The sequence below is a fragment of the Idiotropiscis lumnitzeri genome, chromosome 15 (genome assembly GCF_059441095.1).
Source record: "Idiotropiscis lumnitzeri isolate Australia: NSW breed Sydney's pygmy pipehorse chromosome 15, RoL_Ilum_1.0, whole genome shotgun sequence".
Lineage (NCBI taxonomy): Eukaryota > Metazoa > Chordata > Actinopteri > Syngnathiformes > Syngnathidae > Idiotropiscis > Idiotropiscis lumnitzeri.
In genome coordinates, this window is record NC_142405.1 from 6,615,557 (window position 1) to 6,634,561 (window position 19,005).

Genomic DNA, 19,005 nt, shown 5'->3' on the forward strand with positions numbered 1-19,005 from the left:
AATAGCTTCAAAATAAAAAACTGGTCAGTGATATGTGGAACATTTACCCCCGGAAAAATACATAGTAGTGTTTGCCCCCGCAAGATACGATTTTAGTATCTGTATATTATGAGTTACAAATTAAATTCATAGCAAAATATATTGCTGTTTTCTTAACGGCATTCAACTTGTGGCCTAAAGTGATGCAATATCACGAAAACGATGGCAGGCTATTAGCGTCAATTTTGTATCATAAAAGGTCAATAAATAGACATATATTCATATATGAAATTAATTTAATGATTTGTTTGTCCGAAACATGATAAAAAATATAAATAAATAAATAGATGATGTCATGACGTAAAACGTGAGTCGAGCTTCCAACGGACCCCGATGACGACTATTTCAAGGGCCTGAGACGATTTCGCTAGCCAAAACAAGGACACATTACGAGCTTTTGTTTTAAGTTGGACAAAGTTGTAGGAAAATGCCGAAAGTTAAGAGAAGTCGAAAACCACCCCCAGACGGGTGGGAACTCATTGAACCTACTTTGGATGAGCTAGATCAGAAAATGAGGGAAGGTAAATCGAAACCACATTTAGCAATCATCTTAAACAATGGCCCCACAGAGCTTAATCGAAAAAAATGTAATATTTTGAGACGTGTACAAAACTTTGGTTGGAAATATTCGATTTCACATCAGAAGTAAATGTTATGCCTTTTGCTTTTCACCGTTCGATATGTCGGACATTCATATCCTCTTTGTGTTTTCTGATTCTTCCCAGCTGAAACGGAACCTCATGAGGGTAAAAGGAAAGTTGAAGCTCTTTGGCCAATTTTCAGACTGCATCATCAGCGCAGTCGGTACATCTACGACCTTTTCTTCAAAAGAAAAGCCATCAGCAGAGGTAAGGAGGACCATATTTATTTATTTCATTTATCATGTCGACAGTTTTCCCAGTTCACCCAATGCAACGTATTAATTGCCTTCCGTGACAACTCTAACCATGTTTACCTTGCACGGAACGTAATATATCAAATTGTGTTTATGTGTGTGTGTGTGTGTGTGTGTGTGTGTGTGTGTGTGTGTGTGTGTGTGTGTGTGTGTGTGTGTGCGCGTGTGTCTCCTGGCAGAGCTGTATGAGTATTGCATAAAGGAAGGCTACGCTGACAAGAACCTGATTGCCAAGTGGAAAAAGCAAGGCTATGAGAACCTGTGCTGTCTGCGTTGCATCCAAACACGAGACACCAACTTTGGGACTAACTGTATTTGCAGAGTTCCAAAGAGCAAGCTGGAAGTTGTAAGTCCTTCATGATTTTCACTTCACTCATGACTTTCAAATGAGAGAAGTGTTTTAAGTGGATAACTTCTTTTTGTGTGTGGTAAAACCTTTCTCACCTAATTTACTCTTTTTGACTTGTCTGTTTTTAGGGAAGGATCATTGAATGCACCCACTGTGGATGCCGAGGATGTTCTGGATAAGTGTCGGATATAAAGACTTGCCCGGTCTCCATCTTTGTTGTCTTTATTGAATTTTTGCCAATTTATGTTATACTTTATCTTAAGCGCTTTGTTACAGCTGCAGCTGTTGTAAAATGTGCTACACAAATAAAATTGGATTGTTTGATTGCTTGATTTTTATTGAACATATAAACAGGTAACAAATGAATAATTTCTAAAATTTATTTTCATACACTATTTCAGTTGAATTTATCTTAATTTTGTCTTTAAGGCTATAGTTTCAGGTGTGAAATGTTTTGTTTCCTTAATAAGACGGCTGAGTTGATTTTTGTTTTTAAAACCCTCATTTATTTTCATACCGTACTAATTAACTTCCCTTCACAAATTTGTTAATGTGTCCACCTTCTTAAAGTTCCCAGTCACAGTAGCCGTCAGACTTGGAATAGTGATTGATTTAACTGTGCATTCATTAGGTCATCTTCAAGAGCAATAATAGCGAGCGACATATTTAGACCAAGTCACCACCAAAAAATGGAAATTGTTCTAAATTAAGTCTCTGTTGCTGCCCAATTAAAATGTTTTAGATTCATATGGGGAGTTTCAAACTGTCAAAATAATTTGTCATCCAAGTTTTGATTTTTATTCCTATACATGCAACAGCTCACTTTCCTTTATCCTGTCTCTGCAGTTCCAGCAGTAGAACGAGCTGTTTTCCCCAATTCTGATTTATTATTCATGCCACCTCAGAAGCTAGCACGTACGTCATCACGGAAACAAGTCACACAAACACGAGTTTCTGTGAGCGCTTCATGTTTAATGATCTGTCGGTTGCATTACTTGTTCAGTATCACAGTGACCATCAATATCATCGAATCATTTAACTCCTGTGTCAACCAAACGTAAGTGCAAAAATGTTAATGGATTTAAATAATTTAATGGAAAAAAATGACTTAAAAGCATGTAGATCAATATGAGCTATATTAAAAAATTTAAAAAAAAAACACTTGCTAAAAGACATCACCGCCCCCTTCAAAATGTGCACAGACATGCAGATGTAAATTAAGGACACTGAGTGTTTACATGTTAAGATCACTGTGGTATGGCTTGGTCGGATTACATTCACATTTTTTGCATTACGGGGAAATTTGCTAATAACATCTGAAATGTATTTAATAGGTCACATGCAGCAAATGGCGTAAAAAAAAAAAGTGTCAAGTGAAATTCAATGTTGCTCTAGCTTCTCGAAATTAAAAGCAGTCTTCAGGAGAACTGAGTGAAGCAACACAAAAATGCCTTTAAGCTTTGCAAAAAGGACGGCAGTCCCGCCATGACCTTTTACCCCATGCAGTCACAGGTACGGTTAGATAGTGCATACAGAATTACAGCAACACCACATAAGTCACAACAGAACGATAGCGAGGATAGGTTTGTTTCAATGCCCGATTCCAAATTTCCAAGATTCATTTGTGTAATCGATTTGGATTTGTGGCCTGAAAACTGAAGTAAAACAACAAAGTCGAGTTTTGTGATTACCATCCAACAAAGCCCTCTGATCAGGCAACAGTGAATCCGCTTTTAGAAATAAATATATATAACACCCATCCTTCCTCAGCCCAACCGATCAGTCAAGCATCCTGTCCATAACTTCTTTCACACAGGATAAAGCAGAAACATTACCAATATAATATTTCACTGTGGCACAAGACGGTCTCATGCTGACACCACAACAATCACACCTTTAAGACAACAGTCAATTTCAATACTTTAAGGTTAAATAGCTTGAACGTTTTCCCGACTGTCCAATAGCATAAAAATGCACAACAGCGGATCACACGGCAGGTTTTGTTTTTTTTTTGTTGCCATTTCACGCCTCTCAAGGGAGAATATTTCTGTGACCATTCATTTCTCAGGACATGCACTATCACGTGAAGTGAAGACAACTGGATCAAATTGAATAGAGCTAAAACAGCCTTTGGGAATGTTTACTCCCTGTTCTCGAGTAAAATCTACGGTTAAAAGTCCACCATTGCGTTCTCATTCGGGGAAAACAAGGACAATACGTTATGTTGTTACTAAAGGAATGTGGGTTGAAAACTCATTGAGACAACTTTAGTTGGAGCAAATTATGTATGCATGGTGCTAATGGCGTTTCATGGACGGAACATCAGCATGATGCAAATTTGTCTCAGGCCAAACAAGTCATTTCTGTACACAAACAGCACTGACCAAATAATTTACGAGAATAAAAAAAATATATACTGTTCGCGTATTGTGTTTGAGAAGGGACTGATCCCGCAACAAAACCCCGGTCATATGCAAATATTGACCATTTCTCTGCTGTGTTATGATTACAATGTGTGCGCAGGTTTGAGTCAACATGCTTCCACAAGTGAACCACTCAAAGACATTCGCTACTCTGTTTCCTTGATTTTCAACACCCAAGACCAGAGAAAAAAACAGCAAGGCAGATATGCAAAGATAATCCGATAAAATCAGTGCAGTTTGATCTCAAATTAAAATGATCATCCTCAATATCAGGATCATCGCTAGTCCATTAAAAACAAAAACGGTGGTTTCCCTGTAAAAGATCAGATTTTGTATAAAACGCTGGTGGTGTAGTTAAAATTAAAAGAAGGCGCTGCTGCATTGCGGCCGTCAGCAGGGTGCAGGTAGTGTTGAGTGATCAGGTGGCTGAGGTAGAGCACTATCTGTCTGTCGTCCTCTTCCAGACCCAGCTGCTCCTGCAGGAAGCAAAGGCGGCGGGCCTCCACGCCTTCCGGCCCCTCTGTGGTGTTGACTGGGAGGTGAAGGTGGTGGGTGAAGGTGAACAGAAAGGCCTTGGCTGCCAGACGACACAGTGTGCTCTGGACGTGGAGGAAGTAGGTGGAGCCGCGGCGGACGTAGGTGCGGTGGTCAGACATGTTGGTCAGTAGTTCGCCACGATAAGGTGGGCAGCGCAAGGTCTTCTGGTCGGCATCCAGGATGGAGATGTAGCGACTGTAGCGGGACAGTGAGTGCAGCATGCTGGAACCCACAGGAGATGCCACTCTGGGAAACAGGAAGATAAATCTTTGTAAATTGCGATATCCCACAAGCAGCACTGTAGGTCATAAGAATGTCAATATGTATTTTAAAAATGTGTAATTATCAATGACTTGGCATTTTGTGGGCTTTCATTATCAATATCATATTATTAACAACAGATTTAAAATAATAATCTAACAGAAAATAACAAAAAATATGGATACATTTATAGAATTATTTTGTTCTTTTATGATTATTTTTTGGGTTATTTAATTATTTTATATATTTCTTAGTTATTTTTGACCTGTAATTTAGTTTTAAATGAAATTCAGGGGTAACTACTAATTTCCTCAATTTATAGTAGTATTTAGAAGCGGGCATTTCGTCCTCATTTGCTGCCGTCAACACGGGGTGCTGTGTTATAAAGCGATATGCTCTTGAGTTTCTGAAGTTTCTAAAGCAATGTAGGCTCAGAGCGTATTTCTAAAAACACAAATTCAGTTTCTTTAAATCGAAATGGATAATTTGTCAGTATCATAGAGATTGCTTAATCTTCTTGCATCTTTCAGAATTATGTTTTAGTAAATCCAAATAAATTACAGCATAAGAAACCTTCAAGAAATGTAATTTATTTTTCCTTAAAGGGGAAGTTAACCCCAAAATGTTCTGAGCAATAATATGTTGTATGTGCTTCCACATATCTAAACAGCATTCTGACTGATTATCATATCTGTGGAATATGAGTTAAGCAGCAAAATCCACCCGTTTTTAGTCATCTCAAAGGGTGGCCATTTTGTCACTTCTATCTAGTGAAAATGACATCACAGTTGCTCAGGGCTCAGGTCATGACCAATCATGGACTAATGGGGCTACATAGAACATCATATTGTAAATAAAATTTGGAGATTGACTTCCCCTTTAAACACTCCAACATTTGCACAAAAGAGCCACAATACCTTTGCAATCCAATAAGTTTCCACCGGTGCAGGTCAGTGAGGGTGAAAGGGCAGCACAGCCAGGCCTGGACTCGCTCGCCACACTTTCCTGGAGCAGGTACAAACAGGGCAAGAGCAGAAACCAGCCGACGAACTCGTGCCTCATCAGCCCCAAGCACAACCAGCGTCCTGCCGCTCAGCAAAGACCACAGAGCCTGCATGGCAAAGGGGTACTGTCGCACGAACCTCAAGGCCCCTTGCCCGGCCTTCTTCTTCAGACGAAGGGTCAGCATCCCCCCATTGCCGAAAGGGGAGGCAGTCCAATCGGAACCAGTAGATGCGCTCATCGTACAATCCGACCCGTCCTCCGCTGAGGTACGGGACACCGCATCTCCCGGGTGTCCAGCTGTGTGGTTCTCTGAGCATGGGGATCCCACCGTATAGTCTTCCTGCAGTGGAAGTAGGGCCTGGGGCTCCTGGTTGACCACCAGGATTTGAGCATTTTGAAGGTGAGGCACCACATCAGGCGGTTTATCGAGAAAGCCTTCATGAGCCATGCAGCATGCCGGGTCCATCGGGACAAACTTTGAATCGCCTCCTTCCTTGCTTGTAGTTTCTCCTGATGACACCTTGGGTTGCACATCATCATTAGCAACCTCCGCCCATTCACTGTTGCTCTCAGTTTTATGGTCGCAGTCTGGGGTCGAGTCAGACTCAGCATCCAGAACCCCTGGCTTCGGACTTACCTGGTTGCTACACAGTCCGTTAGGTTTCTCGGAGCACTTCCGGGTGTCCGAGTCGTGGTTAAAACAAGAGGCCTTGAGATTGTTGTCTTCGAGCTTGAGGTCTCGAGTATGGCTAGTCTCAGAGGCAGGGTCGAAAGTCTTTGGTGCTTCTGGTAAAAGTACGACAGGTACGGGATTTATGAGTTTGGAGTTGTCCACAGCGTGGTTCACAGCACAAAATGGTCGTAATGTTGCCCTCCCGTCAAGATCATCGTAGTCGTCGTCACCGAGTTCCTCCTCAAACAGAAAGTTGATAATTCTCTGCTTTCTCCGCAGGGCTCGGTCCAAGCGACGTGTGTGCAGGTAGCACAGATCACCTCGGAAACTCCTTTCCGTCTCCTTCAGGAGCTCCACGGTGGCTTCGTAGAAGGTGTTATCGCACAGCTCTTGGAGGGTCTTCAGGCGCTTGTCGAAACACTTTGCAGACTTTGCTTTGATCAACTGCGGCGTATAGGACGGCCTACGTTTGACACGCTCAGATTCTTCCTCGTCAGTGTCCACTTGGTCTGCATGACCGTTATGTCCCTGAGCATTGTCGCCTCCCTTCTCCCCTGTATCAGTGCAACTCAAGGGGGTAGCGAGCTTGGCGTACTCGCCAAAAAGCTCTTCACACTCGCTCATGCACTTCTGACATGCAACAGCCTGAGGGTCCCGGCGGGGACGATGAGGGTATGAGCTGATCTGTCTCAGAAGGTCTCTGTGTTCATATATGCTCTTTTCCACATTGGCCAGCTCATTGGCTTTTTCCACGGCATGTGCAGAGTACATGCACTGAGGCCCCGCCTCCCTCTGTAGCCCCTCCTCCCTCTGCAGGACAGAGTGAGTGTACCTAAGGGCAGAAAAAAAAACGTTTTTGTTAATAAAGGCTGATGTTTTGCTCAATAAATGATTTCTTAGCGAATTCCATTATAAATGAGAGTTCACGCTGAAACATCAAGATAAACAAAAATGTTCAGGCGAAGGTTTGGTGGCATGCCACAAGCGTAGCATGTGACAGCTAGCTTCATTTTTCTTAAATAGGTTAACTTGCACAGTCACCACAGACAAATGGTTATCACTTGAGGCGCAAAAAGAGAGTTTTGAAGTGTTGAGTTCAATTCTCAAGTTTGGGAATTTGCAGTTTGGAGTTTACGTTCACATTTTGCTGGCTGGGTTTTCTCCAAGTACTCCAAAATACTTGTGCATTTAAAGAACACAAATGGGGATAAATGAGAATGGTTAAAATACAGTATCTGCCAAAAATTTGGAAACACCCTCTAATTCTTTTTTTTTTTTCATTTAAAAAAAAAAGTGCTGATGTGGATGATACTTTATGACCTGGAATGACTTTCAGTTCACACTTATACATTATCAAGAGATAATCGTTTCCAAACTTTTGACTGGCACTGCATGTGCCTTGCAATTTACCCGTGAACTTGATAAGGGGGATAGTTTAGTAAATTTTGTACCTTCGTACGAAGGAGGGGAGGCCTGGTGAAAGTCTGTGACATTTGTTCCTAGTTCTTCAGCATTCACGCATAATTCTGCACCCAAATTGTTTGTACTTATTATTGTTTCCGGTAGGTTTTCGTCATGCTACGCCTTCACTCATATCTCAGCCGATTTCTCCGACTTCAAACGAATCAAAATAATTGCTGGACACACTGGGAATTGTTTTTGCACATTCTAAGAATTCCTACTTTGCCCACAGTTTCACATTTGACATAAAAAATGAATCCTCGATGCACTTTTGGAGCACTAATTAAAACATTTTTTTTTTCTCATACTCACATTTTCTTCGACTTAAATTAAGTTCAGCATCAGCTCTTGAGCATTTTACAGAAATTGCATTTTCTATTTTGTTTTGTGATTGCCATTAAATATTTCAAATAAATTCTGGTGAAATTGTGGCACATAATGTGAGTGGATGTAAAATTCCAAGCTATGAAAGGGGCACCCTTTCCCTGCACTTACTCTAGGTCTCGAAGCTTCCTCTGGAGTTCTTTGGCGAAGGCTCTGCGGTTACCAGCCTTCAAGCACTCAGAGGCCTTTGAGAAGCGGGCTGACAGCTCCTGAAACTGCAACATGATCTTCCTCTCATCTGCTGAAACGTACGCCATGCAGAAAGGTCGCACAAAGCCCCTCGCCTCCAGGTCATACAGTGTAAGGTGATGGACATAGGCAAAAGCGCCCTCTTTAGAGTCACCCAGTACGACCCTTGAGTCCTCCACAAAACTGAGCCGAGGGTATCCGCTGCCAGGCGGATGCCCCACGAAGGACGCCTGGTAGTCCACCGACATGATGCGAAGGGAGAAGTAGTTGAGATCAAAAGTGCCACAGACTTTGGGGTCATCGGGGATGGTGAGGAGAGGCTGAGGGCCCACCTGCTCGGAGAACTCTGAAATGAGGATAAAGTCTTTTGCGAATTTAGCATAGGAGGTTTTGGCCCAAGGGTTGGTGTCAGCCGGAGGGTGGAGGGGAATAGAGAACTCCTCTGGAATAGCCCATGGGTCAGGGGTGCTCTGACCATCATCATCCTCTTTTGTGAAAGCCACCACGTCAGGTGAACCTATCATAGTGCTATTGTTGAACAAGGCATGAGAGACACCACACCGTGCAGCTCATCTATCAATTATGAACACAATTTTGAAGTCACACTGATGATTACTGTGGTCTTATCATCAACACGCTGACATACAGGTCCGCAGAAAATATACCGCGAAATGGGCAAAGTGTGTCGCAGCGTTCAATTTCGTGATTTCAGTCCACACCATATGATGCTCGATGTTAATACTTGCACATGCACACAGGTCAGCGTCCTACTAACAAAAGCAATCATAGCGCCAATCTCCGCATCACGCCAGCATCGGATTTTTCATGCAATGTCAAGCATCGATAAAAAGAAATCACGCGACTCTCTCCGTCTTTTCTTCATGTCTTCATTTCCATCACGATGACGTGTAAGATCCATAGATGCGTCCAGCAAGCACACCGCTAGCAGGCAGGAGCGACATCATCATCACACCGTGAGACTGACGCCATGTTTACTCAGCTGCTTGGAGTCGAGTCAGGTGACCCATCCACGAATCGGATGCAAGAATTCCACACAAGCAAAAGTCGCGGTGGAGCTAAATTTTAGGACATGTGATTATTTTTCCTCTATTTAAAATACAAAGTTAAGTAATGTCGCTAGCTTCCCTGGACATTGGTATCGTGGGGCCTCTCAATCATTGCAATAAATACTCAAAACCCGTATATTTGTGATCTTATATGACGTTTTTAGTTTTGTTTTGTTTGTTGGCTTGTTTATTTGATCACCGACATAATTGAAAACATTATAATGTTAAATACACAATCCCTTTTCCCCAGATGGGCATCAGAGGGATTTTTTTCCCAAGTGAAATTTGTGTCTATAAATTTGTTCGGTCAAATTATTTACGGCACTTGTGAGTGCAAAATGAGTTTACGACACCACCACAGAATACGGTAGATTTTGACGGGCGGGCGCGCAGTTTGTAAACATTGTGAACTTTGCGTGCTAGTAGAAGTTAACACGCCGAAGAAAGTGTTTGTTTGGGAAATGTATTTGGGCAACATTGACTTTCATTTTAACAATGCAGGTCTGTTGAAGTTTTACAAGGTGACAGGTGTCGTTCCCCAAACGGGTTTAAAGTGTGCACATACTCCACTTAGCGTTTTTAGTTAACATGCTAACACAGTGGAAAAACAGTGGCGAAGGGGCTGCATTAAGTGAGTAGCGGCCAGGCATGCAAGTATTGAACGTCCTCGCTAAACATCTGCTTCGACTGGGACAACAGAGGCCACGTATCCAGCTGAGGTGTCGTTCTGCGGCACAGAAGTCATTGCCAACTTTCGACATAATGCGGAGGGGTCAGATCAATCGGGTCCTCTGCGTAGCCGAGAAGAATGATGCGGCCAAAGGCATCTCCGAAATCATGTCCAATGGCAGGTCCATGCGGGTTAGTCTCTTGCTGTCATTGTCGTTTAGTTCTCGATCGTGTAGTACAATGCTTATTACATTACCGGTAGTTGCTCATCTGGAAGAATTTGGGCTTCAGAGCTGGAGTTATGGCTTCGATTCGGACAAAAATGTACATTTGGCAACTAGATGTTTGAGAGCTGCAAGTATGCTTCCTGGCTTCTGTCGAGGTGCCCTTGAGCAAGCACCTCCCTCCGGCTAAGTAATATGTCCCCTTGATGGATTGTGGTTGATTGAGTATAATAAATAGATGCATGTATATAAGATATAATTTAATTGCACTTCACACCTGACTGAATACTGTAATGGTTGTACCCAACATAAACCAACCTGTTATACATAATGGCATTAAAATGTAACCGACCTCCACATTTGTTTTTGGTATGTCCTTATTTGCCATCACTCTTGTTTGACTTATTATTTTTTTTAGAGGGAAGGACTGTCCAAATTTAACAAGGTCTATGAGTATGAATATCATCTCTTTGGTCAGGTATGTGAACACAATGAAATATGCATTTTTGGATCTGTTTCTTTTCTTTGCATGTTTGCTCTATCTACTTTTTTCCTTATGTTGACATCTAGAATGTGACAGTATCAATGACATCAGTCTCAGGCCATTTATTGGGCGTTGAATTTAAAGCCCCTTATCAGAAATGGTAAGTTTGGCAAGAACTTTTCTGCCACTTGGCTGTTACACCCTGTTGGCATTTACTTGTATAGAATGCGGCTTTTCATGCAACTGTTGACTTCATATTTACATTTTCTTTCCAAAGGCACATCTGCAATCCCGTGCAATTGTTTGATGCCGAGGTCGAGAAGTATTGTCCAGATGGCATGGTACAAATTAAGGTATGTCTCCTCAGCTTTCTGAGAATAACGAAACAAGATAATTCTTTGTATTGAAACAAATTAAAAACCTTTTGCTCCCTCTTACTTTTGTTACTGTGTTCCGTTTGATTTTGATAATGCGTGTAAATAATGGTACTTATCAACTGAATTCCTCTCTGCAGCGAACATTGGAAAAGGAGGTGAGACAATGCCAGGCCTTAATTATCTGGACTGACTGTGACAGAGAGGGCGAGAACATTGGTTTTGAAGTAATCAATGTCTGTAAAGCAGGTAAGGTTAAACGAAATCTCAATACAAAGAATAACCAAGCAATGTTTGGTTGTCAGACTTCTCCTTCCAGTGGCAGCAACACCATACAATATCATCTTTAGTGCGGTTGTCGATATGCACATCTTTGATAAATCGGTCTAAATACTTTTTCAGTGAAGCCTAATTTGCAAGTGTTTCGGGCGAGGTTTTCTGAAATCACCCCTAACTCAATTCGGAGAGCTTGTGAGACGCTAACAGAGCCAGACGCTAACGTCAGCGATGCCGTTGACGTCCGCCAAGAGCTTGACCTGCGGATAGGTGAGGAGGCGCATACAATATCACACTGAAGAACACAAGACAAAGATCTGTTCAAAATTCTGTGATATCGCAGATGTTTTAATATGTCATTAGCTTGTCCACTTTATAAATACATTTCTGTCTGAACGCACACAGGTGCATCCTTCACAAGATTCCAGACCCTTCGCCTACAGAAGATCTTCCCACTGTCTCTGGGCAATCAGCTCATCTCTTACGGCAGCTGCCAGTTTCCCACTCTGGGTTTCGTGGTGGAGCGTTTCAAAGCCATCCAGGCCTTCATTCCGGAGACTTTCTACAAGATCAAGGGTGCATGCGCACACGCAGATCCAATCAAGGTTTGGTGTTCTGATGACGGATAATTGTAACTGAATTTCAATCTGCTTCCTCCTTTCAGTCCTGCATGAAGTGGAGGAGGACACTGTAGAGTTCGGATGGAAAAGATTCCGGCTCTTCAACCACACAGCTTGTCTCGTGCTCTACCAGATCTGCATGGAGGTACAGCGATAGATTTTATTTGATTCATAATCCACTTGTTTTGGAGACAATTGTACTTGTGAATCTTATACACCATTAAATATTTTCACTTTATTCCTAGGACCCCATAGCAACAGTCACCTCAGTCACCAGTAAGCCTAAAAGCAAATGGCGACCACTGCCACTGGACACTGTGGTAAAGTCAAGCATCCACAATCTCGCCTTTTCCTCTATCGGCTCCACAAGCCTGATGACGTTCTTTCTCTTTTCCCGCATTAGGAATTGGAAAAACTGTCATCTCGAAAGCTGCGGATAAGTGCTAAAGAGACAATGAAAATTGCGGAGAAACTTTACACGCAAGGGTGAGTGTGAGTTAGAATTTTTTTATTTGATTTGGAACATGTACTTTTCATTTCTTGGCTTAATATTCTGTTTGTGTGAAGGTTTATCAGCTACCCTCGCACGGAAACAAACATTTTCCCAGCATCCCTCGCTCTCAGCCCATTGGTGGAAGCGCAGATGCCGAGCCCTGACTGGGGGGCATTTGCCCAGCGGGTACTTGAGCAGCCTGGAGGTCCCAACCCACGACAGGGCAAAAATTCTGACCAAGCCCATCCCCCTATACACCCAACTAAATACACAAACACACTGCAGGTAGGCATGTTATTTCATTTCCATAAGATGTTGTTATTTTAACACCACTGTTGTTGTTTTTCTATTTCAGGGAAATGAAGGACGTGTGTACGAGTTCATTGTCCGACACTTCCTGGCTTGTGTATCCCAGGATGCTTTGGGGCAGGAGACAATTGTGGACATAGACATCGCTCAGGAGAAGTTTTCCACCTCAGGACTCATGATCGTTGCGAGGAATTACCTTGATGTTTATCCTTATGACAGGTGGAGCGCAAAGGTAAGAGGCGTGCTTGACGCGTGTGTGCGTGTCATGAAAAAGATCAATGTTTCGAATGTTAACTATTAAAATGGTTTTATGTGTGCTAGGTGATTCCGGTGTATGAACAGGGCTCCCAGTTCCAGCCGTCTGCCATAGAGATGGTGGACGGTCAGACGAGTCCTCCGCAGCTCCTCACTGAAGCTGACCTCATATCGCTGATGGAGAAGCACGGAATTGGTATGTCACACACACACACACACATGTTGAGGCTGTGCGTTAAAATCAATAAGAGCAATATAGAACCCGAGGTGTCACTTTTGACAAGGATCGCAAGATTGAAAAGAATATTTATGGATCACTTTTATCTGTATCAAACTCAGAAAAATTGGTTCATGCAATCATCTCTAGTAATTTAGATTCCTCTAATCTTCTTTTATCAAGTAATGCATTTCGATGAATTTCAACTTAATTAAAAAATACTGTACTTGTTTTAACATGCATTTTAAATGTATTTAGTTTAAGCCTGCAAAATGAAAACGGGCTATGCAACTAAACTTGACATTGACGATGACTTTGGTCCACCCTGAAATTATTTTAAACTCACCTGACTGAATGATGCTCGACAGGCACCGATGCAACACATGCGGAGCACATTGAAACCATAAAAAGTCGCATGTACGTGGGCTTGACACCTGATCAGAGGTTTCTCCCTGGGGAGCTTGGCATGGGACTGGTGGAAGGTAGATGAACAACCTCACATTCACACGCTGCAGTATTACGAAGGTTTGAAACTGAAACGATTCATGCCATCTCTTTGTTAAGGTTACAATGCCATGGGCTATGAGATGTCCAAACCTCACCTGCGGGCAGAGCTGGAGGCAGACCTCAAGCTGGTATCGGAGGGAAGGAAGGACAAAAGGAGCGTGTTGCAGCACCACATCCAGAAGTACAAGGCTGTCTTCATTGAGTCGGTCCGGAAGGCCAAAAAGTTAGTGCTGTGTATTGTTCAGACAAACCACTCATACGACTGAAATGATTGCGTCACTGTCGATTGTTGCTCATCAGAAAGTAAACCTCTGTGCCGGTAGGTTAGATGAAGCTCTGTCGCCATATTTGGGTGCTGCTCTGGAGATCCCTGAAAATGAACAGCAAGACATGGAGATCCCGATGCCTGTCAGGAAGTGTCCCCACTGTGGGCGGGACATGATGCTGAGGAAGAGGAAGGAGGGAAACAGGTGAGATGAACAAAGCTGTGGAGCTCATTAAAAAAAACAAATTCTTGATATAATGCAAAATAATAATCATAATAATGTGTTTTGTCATTGTCTGATGTGATGATAAGAAATGTTAAATCTTTGCTGCACTTGGATGTTGGGGTGCGTCAGGCAGGGGAATCCCGGAAGAAAAACAGGAATAATCCCAACGCTGTGGTTGTGCTTATACTGCCCTAAACTACAACATGAGTAGGCTTCATATTTTTTTATGGATTTGTAATAATATGCGGGATTGGACCTCAAAATATTCAAATTTGGAGTGAGTTTATTTTTGTGGAAAAAATTGACAAAATGATTGTTCAGCAGTTTTGTGCTGTCCTTGAATGGTCATTTTTTTACACAAGAGCCTTTTGCACTGGAAATAAAACTCACTATGTGGTTATTTTGTTGTTTGCTTTAAACCCTTTATGGTTGTGTAAAAAATGTATTATCAAAAATGAAATGCTCCTATTTTGTCCATATTTACGTTAGCATTTTTTTTATGTATATCGGAAGTGTGTGGCTCTATTGTCCATTACACTCACCTACCCCCGAGGAATAATAACAAAAAATTGTGCCCCCGCCCTTCATTATTTAAGTTGCCCGTCCGTCCCTGTTCTAGTGAATGCCTGCTTTTTTTTTCTTTTTTTTCTTTTTTTTAAGATCACTCATGTTTTCCTCCCCACCTTTGTAGTAAGTACCTGTCCTGTGTGGGCTTCCCAGCCTGCAAAACAGCCGTATGGTTTCCCGACACGGTGCTGGAGGTCAGCCGAGATGACAGCATTTGTTCCACCTGCCAACCGCGCCCCGTTCACATGTGAGTACTTTAACCTGATAAATGTGCTCAGACATACTTTTCAAACACATGTGACTGCCATCAGTAGTGATGTCATCAGAGCAATCAGAGATGTGATAATTAGCTGAGCTCTTCAGCAATGTGCCTCCTTCAGTGCTGCGTCATTGCGGGAAAGATGTTCAGACTGCAGTTTTTTTTTTTAAAGCCTTTTAACACGGCAAGGTGTATGAACCGAAACGCATCTGGCCGAGAGCGTGAGGAATTATTCTTAGTCCGTTGCGCACGGCCATGTCTGAAAGTGAAAGTATTTATCGCTGTGAAGAACAGTCATGTGAAAATCTTTAAGGCAGCTAAGTGCTTACCTCAGAAAAAAAATGTCTATTTGATCTGAGTAGCGTTTTGTTTTTGTTTTTTGTTGGGTTTTTTTTAATGCACGGTGTTCTTTTATCCAAATCATGACTGTCAGAACAATTCAGGTTCACAGTAAAAGCTTATGAGCCAACATTATCAAAGGTTCTGCCTTTCCGAAAATAATGTTTGAGATATTGGGTTGCATATTTATTAATTTATTTTATTCTGGAAAAACCTAACAGAATGATTCGGCACATTGCTCCACCAACGCAACTAAAAGACACTGTTAGCTCTTAATGAAAAGCGAGCAATGTTCCATTTGTAAAAGTGCAGTTCTTTTTAAATAGTTAAAGTCTGCGTTAAATTGGAAAGAAACCTGACAAAATTATTTCCGTCAGTGGGCGTTCACCCTCTGACCAAATGCCAGAGCACAGTCCAAATATAGGGCACATTTGGCAAGCAGCAAGACAGAGTGCTTCACACCAGTATCTGTTGCCACAGCAACTCTTCAGATGTACAGACCTTAAAGATGAACCACAACACTTATGTACAAAAACAGATTTTTTTTTAATCCACATTTCACCCAGTTGTTTGTTCTGTAACTAATTACAAATGCAAAAAAAATTTTTTAATGTTGCTGTCTCCTACAAGGGCTACTTAGCTGATCACCATGGCAACCTACCGTTAGCTAAAACTTAGTTTTTTTTTTGCATTTCAAAAAGCAACTGTATCTTGGATCTCAAGCTTTTAAGTATATTTCAATGTAGTTTTTTTTTCTGCGTTTCGGCAAAGACGTTACAGAATGAAGGCAAACTCTCAAAACAATTATTAGACCTCACTTGCAAGTGGTCATCAACAAGCTAACTAAGTTGATTGAGCTTTTCCTGATATGGCCATACGGGGTTACGTACCAGACATGCCTGTGATAGGTGAAAATACGTGATCTAAAGAGACCGCACAAAAAAAAAAAAAAAACATTTTTAGGTTCCAACCGCACACACATTTAAACATAGTAAAGCATACTGCTCCCTGTGTACTGATTAATGCCACCAGTTACTTTGGGAGAAAAAAAAAAATTCCCAAATTTTCGTTAATTATGTCATCATTCATTTATATGAAGTCACTTATTGTGTTAATAATTGCTCGCAATAAGATTTTTAAAATGTTATGAAACGGGTAATAAGTTGCAGGTGTGTTTTCATCACATGTGGATGTCAATAATGCCTGACATTTGCCTACTTGTTCTTCCTTCAGGTTAAAGTTCAAGTTCCGAAGGGGCAGCCTCCCCGCCTCTATGCCTTTAGAGTTTGTCGGCTGCATTGGTGGATGTGATGAAACTCTCCGAGAGGTGCTGGACCTTAAATATCTCAGAGGAGGAGGAGGGGGAGGTGAGAACCCTTCAAGACCAGCACCACCGCAAACACTAAGTTCAAACGCAAGGCCTTGCGCTCCACCCTCCGCCCCCTCTTGGACCCCACAGCCTCGCCCACCACCAGGGGGCAATAGTCTCGGCGCACTCAACAGTGATGTCATTGTGTGTAACTGTGGTCAGGATGCAATCTTGCTGACTGTGCGCAAAGAAGGCCCCAACCAAGGACGGCAGTTCTACAAGTGCAATTCAGGGACTTGTAACTTCTTTCTGTGGGCGGACCAGCCGAGCCAGCAGGAGGCGCTGCAGAATCATTGGCCTCCGCCACCACCGCCGCCTCCATCCAGGCAATCTCTGGGGATCAGGAACACGGCCGGAGGAGGTTTCAGTGGGCCTAAGGGAGGCGCTGGAGGGACAAAGTGTAACTGCAACGAGGCCACAGTGATGCGCACTGTGCAGAAGGACGGGCCCAACAAGGGACGCGTGTTCCACACCTGCGGGAAACCGAGAGATCAACAATGTAACTTCTTCCAGTGGGCTGACGAAAACCTCTCGGCACAAGGTATGAAACTCACGCAGAGAAAGGTTTTGTTTGCAAGGCTGCACATTCAAAAACTGGAGGCTCCATCAGTGTTTTGACCTCTTTTCCTCTCCATCAGATGGCTTCGGAGGTGGCGGATTTAATAGCGGAGGGAAGACGGGAAGGAAGCTCACTGGGGATAAACCCCCCACTGCCAAGAAACCTCGTTCTTGCGGCATCTGCCACATGCCTGGGCACACACGCGTCACTTGTCCTCAGCGGTGACAGCAGCATGCGGAGGTTTCGCACTCCGTGACTCGACTTTTTGTGTCTTTTACAAACAATGCGGCACCTGCGCGAACCCCTCATGTGCTTTCTTGTGATTTTACGTTTGACTACTACGCTAAGAGGGCAAAGGTCAAGTGTAGTCAAGGGATTGTTTGCATTCAGCATGCCGCCCATATTAAAGTGAGGTGTGCTGAAGAGTCTTTATGGGATGAAATGTTTCTGCATGTTGCTGCTATAGGCGGGAAGATTCAGAGGAGATAACAGCCGCCCTTCATTCATCCATTGTGTCTCTTTTTATTCGACTTTATGCGTGCAGCCAGTTTCAGAGGCAATCGCTGTTCTTGGTCATTTTTTTATTCAAATTAAATTCTGTTTTAAAAGGAATGACTGATAATAAATGTGAATGTTTTCTACGCTCCATTATTAGGGACATCTTCACTGAGGCTGAGTTTTGGTTTTGGTTTTACTTCTTGCGCTTAGCTCTGGAAGTGATTCATCTCTAATTTGGTTTCGTCTTGACTCATTTGTCTTAAACCACAAATTCGCAGCTAAGCATGTTGAACACAACAAAATGGAAAATGACTTTTTAATCCGCTGCTACAATACTGATTGAACCTTAAAGACCCTCTGAAGTCATTTGGAGATTTGTTTCGTAATATGTAATTCATGCACACATTTGTAAAAGATAATTGCTGAAAATGGAAAGACTTGTATGTGGCAATATTTTTTTAATAATTCGAATTTTGCAGGATTATTAACAACACTTGTGTTGCGAATTTAGAAGACATTTTACAGCAACATTGAAAACATGTTTATCGCTGACATTAGAGCATTTTGGGGTTTTTTCCGGTGCAATGAGTTTTTTTTTTTTTTTTTTTATATAGGAGATTTTTCAAATGTGAGCCCTCCCAAGAGTTTTTTTTTTTGGAGTGTGTATGAATCTTTGGCCTTTTATTTGTTTTTTTGTGGTGTGAATGAGATAGGAGTTATATTTTTTGGGGGAGTGTTTGAGATTTTTTTTTGTTCAAGAAAAGTTTTTGTGTGCATGCGTGAGAGTGTGAAGATTTTTGGGGGGATGAAAGAGATTTTTGGTCAGTGTGAGAGATTATGTAGTGTGAGTGACAGTTTTTTTTTTTGTGTATATAGGAGCTAAATGTTATTTTGGCTTATACGGCGCCACATCACAACACTGTTTAATCACATTTTGTACATGAATTGCAACTCCTTTTTTCGAATGGTTTGCATCTCATTTGACAAATGCTTTCGGATTCACTGAGTGAAAGTATTTAAATGAGTGCGCCTTCTTCCCCTACGTGCACGCAGTCTTTTGAAGGTTGAAATGACAAAGCATTTCATGCATCGCGATGCAAGTTGAGTGTGCAACTACCGTGGTCGTGCCACACAAACTTTGTGCAGTGAACTGCAGGACCCACTCGCCCTCTTAAGTATTCCCAAACGTTCGATCCCGATTTAACGGGAAAT

At 42.2% G+C, this 19,005-nt stretch overlaps 3 protein-coding genes across 3 annotated transcripts; 2 read left to right on the forward strand and 1 right to left on the reverse strand.

Moving 5' to 3' along the window:
• Positions 1-339: 339 nt before the first annotated feature.
• On the forward strand, positions 340-1,607 carry bud31 (BUD31 spliceosome associated protein). Its single transcript, XM_088317034.1, has 4 exons — positions 340-560; positions 765-887; positions 1,114-1,280; positions 1,412-1,607. The coding sequence occupies exons 1-4, from the start codon at positions 467-469 to the stop codon at positions 1,460-1,462; spliced, it is 435 nt and encodes a 144-aa protein (XP_088173160.1). The 5' UTR covers positions 340-466; the 3' UTR covers positions 1,463-1,607.
• A 1,261-nt stretch (positions 1,608-2,868) lies between these two features.
• Positions 2,869-9,236, reverse strand: smcr8a (Smith-Magenis syndrome chromosome region, candidate 8a). Its single transcript, XM_088317950.1, has 3 exons — positions 8,139-9,236; positions 5,422-7,014; positions 2,869-4,489 (listed from the first exon to the last, which is right to left on the reverse strand). The coding sequence occupies exons 1-3, from the start codon at positions 8,738-8,740 to the stop codon at positions 4,030-4,032; spliced, it is 2,655 nt and encodes an 884-aa protein (XP_088174076.1). The 5' UTR covers positions 8,741-9,236; the 3' UTR covers positions 2,869-4,029.
• A 396-nt stretch (positions 9,237-9,632) lies between these two features.
• Positions 9,633-17,946, forward strand: top3a (DNA topoisomerase III alpha). Its single transcript, XM_088317920.1, has 19 exons — positions 9,633-10,144; positions 10,595-10,654; positions 10,747-10,820; positions 10,938-11,013; positions 11,175-11,283; positions 11,437-11,580; positions 11,716-11,886; positions 11,975-12,075; positions 12,176-12,250; positions 12,334-12,416; positions 12,498-12,708; positions 12,779-12,964; positions 13,054-13,183; positions 13,573-13,686; positions 13,769-13,934; positions 14,035-14,181; positions 14,894-15,016; positions 16,601-17,277; positions 17,375-17,946. Exons 1-19 carry the CDS (start codon positions 9,932-9,934, stop codon positions 17,518-17,520), a joined length of 3,006 nt encoding a protein of 1,001 aa, XP_088174046.1. The 5' UTR covers positions 9,633-9,931; the 3' UTR covers positions 17,521-17,946.
• Positions 17,947-19,005: the final 1,059 nt, after the last annotated feature.

Coding starts and splice junctions, on each gene's coding strand:
- bud31 (XM_088317034.1), top strand. CDS start 467: ATGCCGAAAGTTAAGAGAAGTCGAAAACCACCCCCAGACGGGTGGGAA. Junction 888..1,113: donor AAGAAAAGCCATCAGCAGAG/GTAAGGAGGACC, acceptor GTCTCCTGGCAG/AGCTGTATGAGTATTGCATA. Junction 1,281..1,411: donor CAAAGAGCAAGCTGGAAGTT/GTAAGTCCTTCA, acceptor GTCTGTTTTTAG/GGAAGGATCATTGAATGCAC.
- smcr8a (XM_088317950.1), bottom strand. CDS start 8,740: ATGATAGGTTCACCTGACGTGGTGGCTTTCACAAAAGAGGATGATGAT. Junction 7,015..8,138: donor AGGAAGCTTCGAGACCTAGA/GTAAGTGCAGGG, acceptor TTCTGCCCTTAG/GTACACTCACTCTGTCCTGC. Junction 4,490..5,421: donor AAACTTATTGGATTGCAAAG/GTATTGTGGCTC, acceptor CCTGTTTCCCAG/AGTGGCATCTCCTGTGGGTT.
- top3a (XM_088317920.1), top strand. CDS start 9,932: ATGCAAGTATTGAACGTCCTCGCTAAACATCTGCTTCGACTGGGACAA. Junction 11,887..11,974: donor GACTTTCTACAAGATCAAGG/GTGCATGCGCAC, acceptor TCCTCCTTTCAG/TCCTGCATGAAGTGGAGGAG. Junction 13,935..14,034: donor TCGGTCCGGAAGGCCAAAAA/GTTAGTGCTGTG, acceptor CTGTGCCGGTAG/GTTAGATGAAGCTCTGTCGC.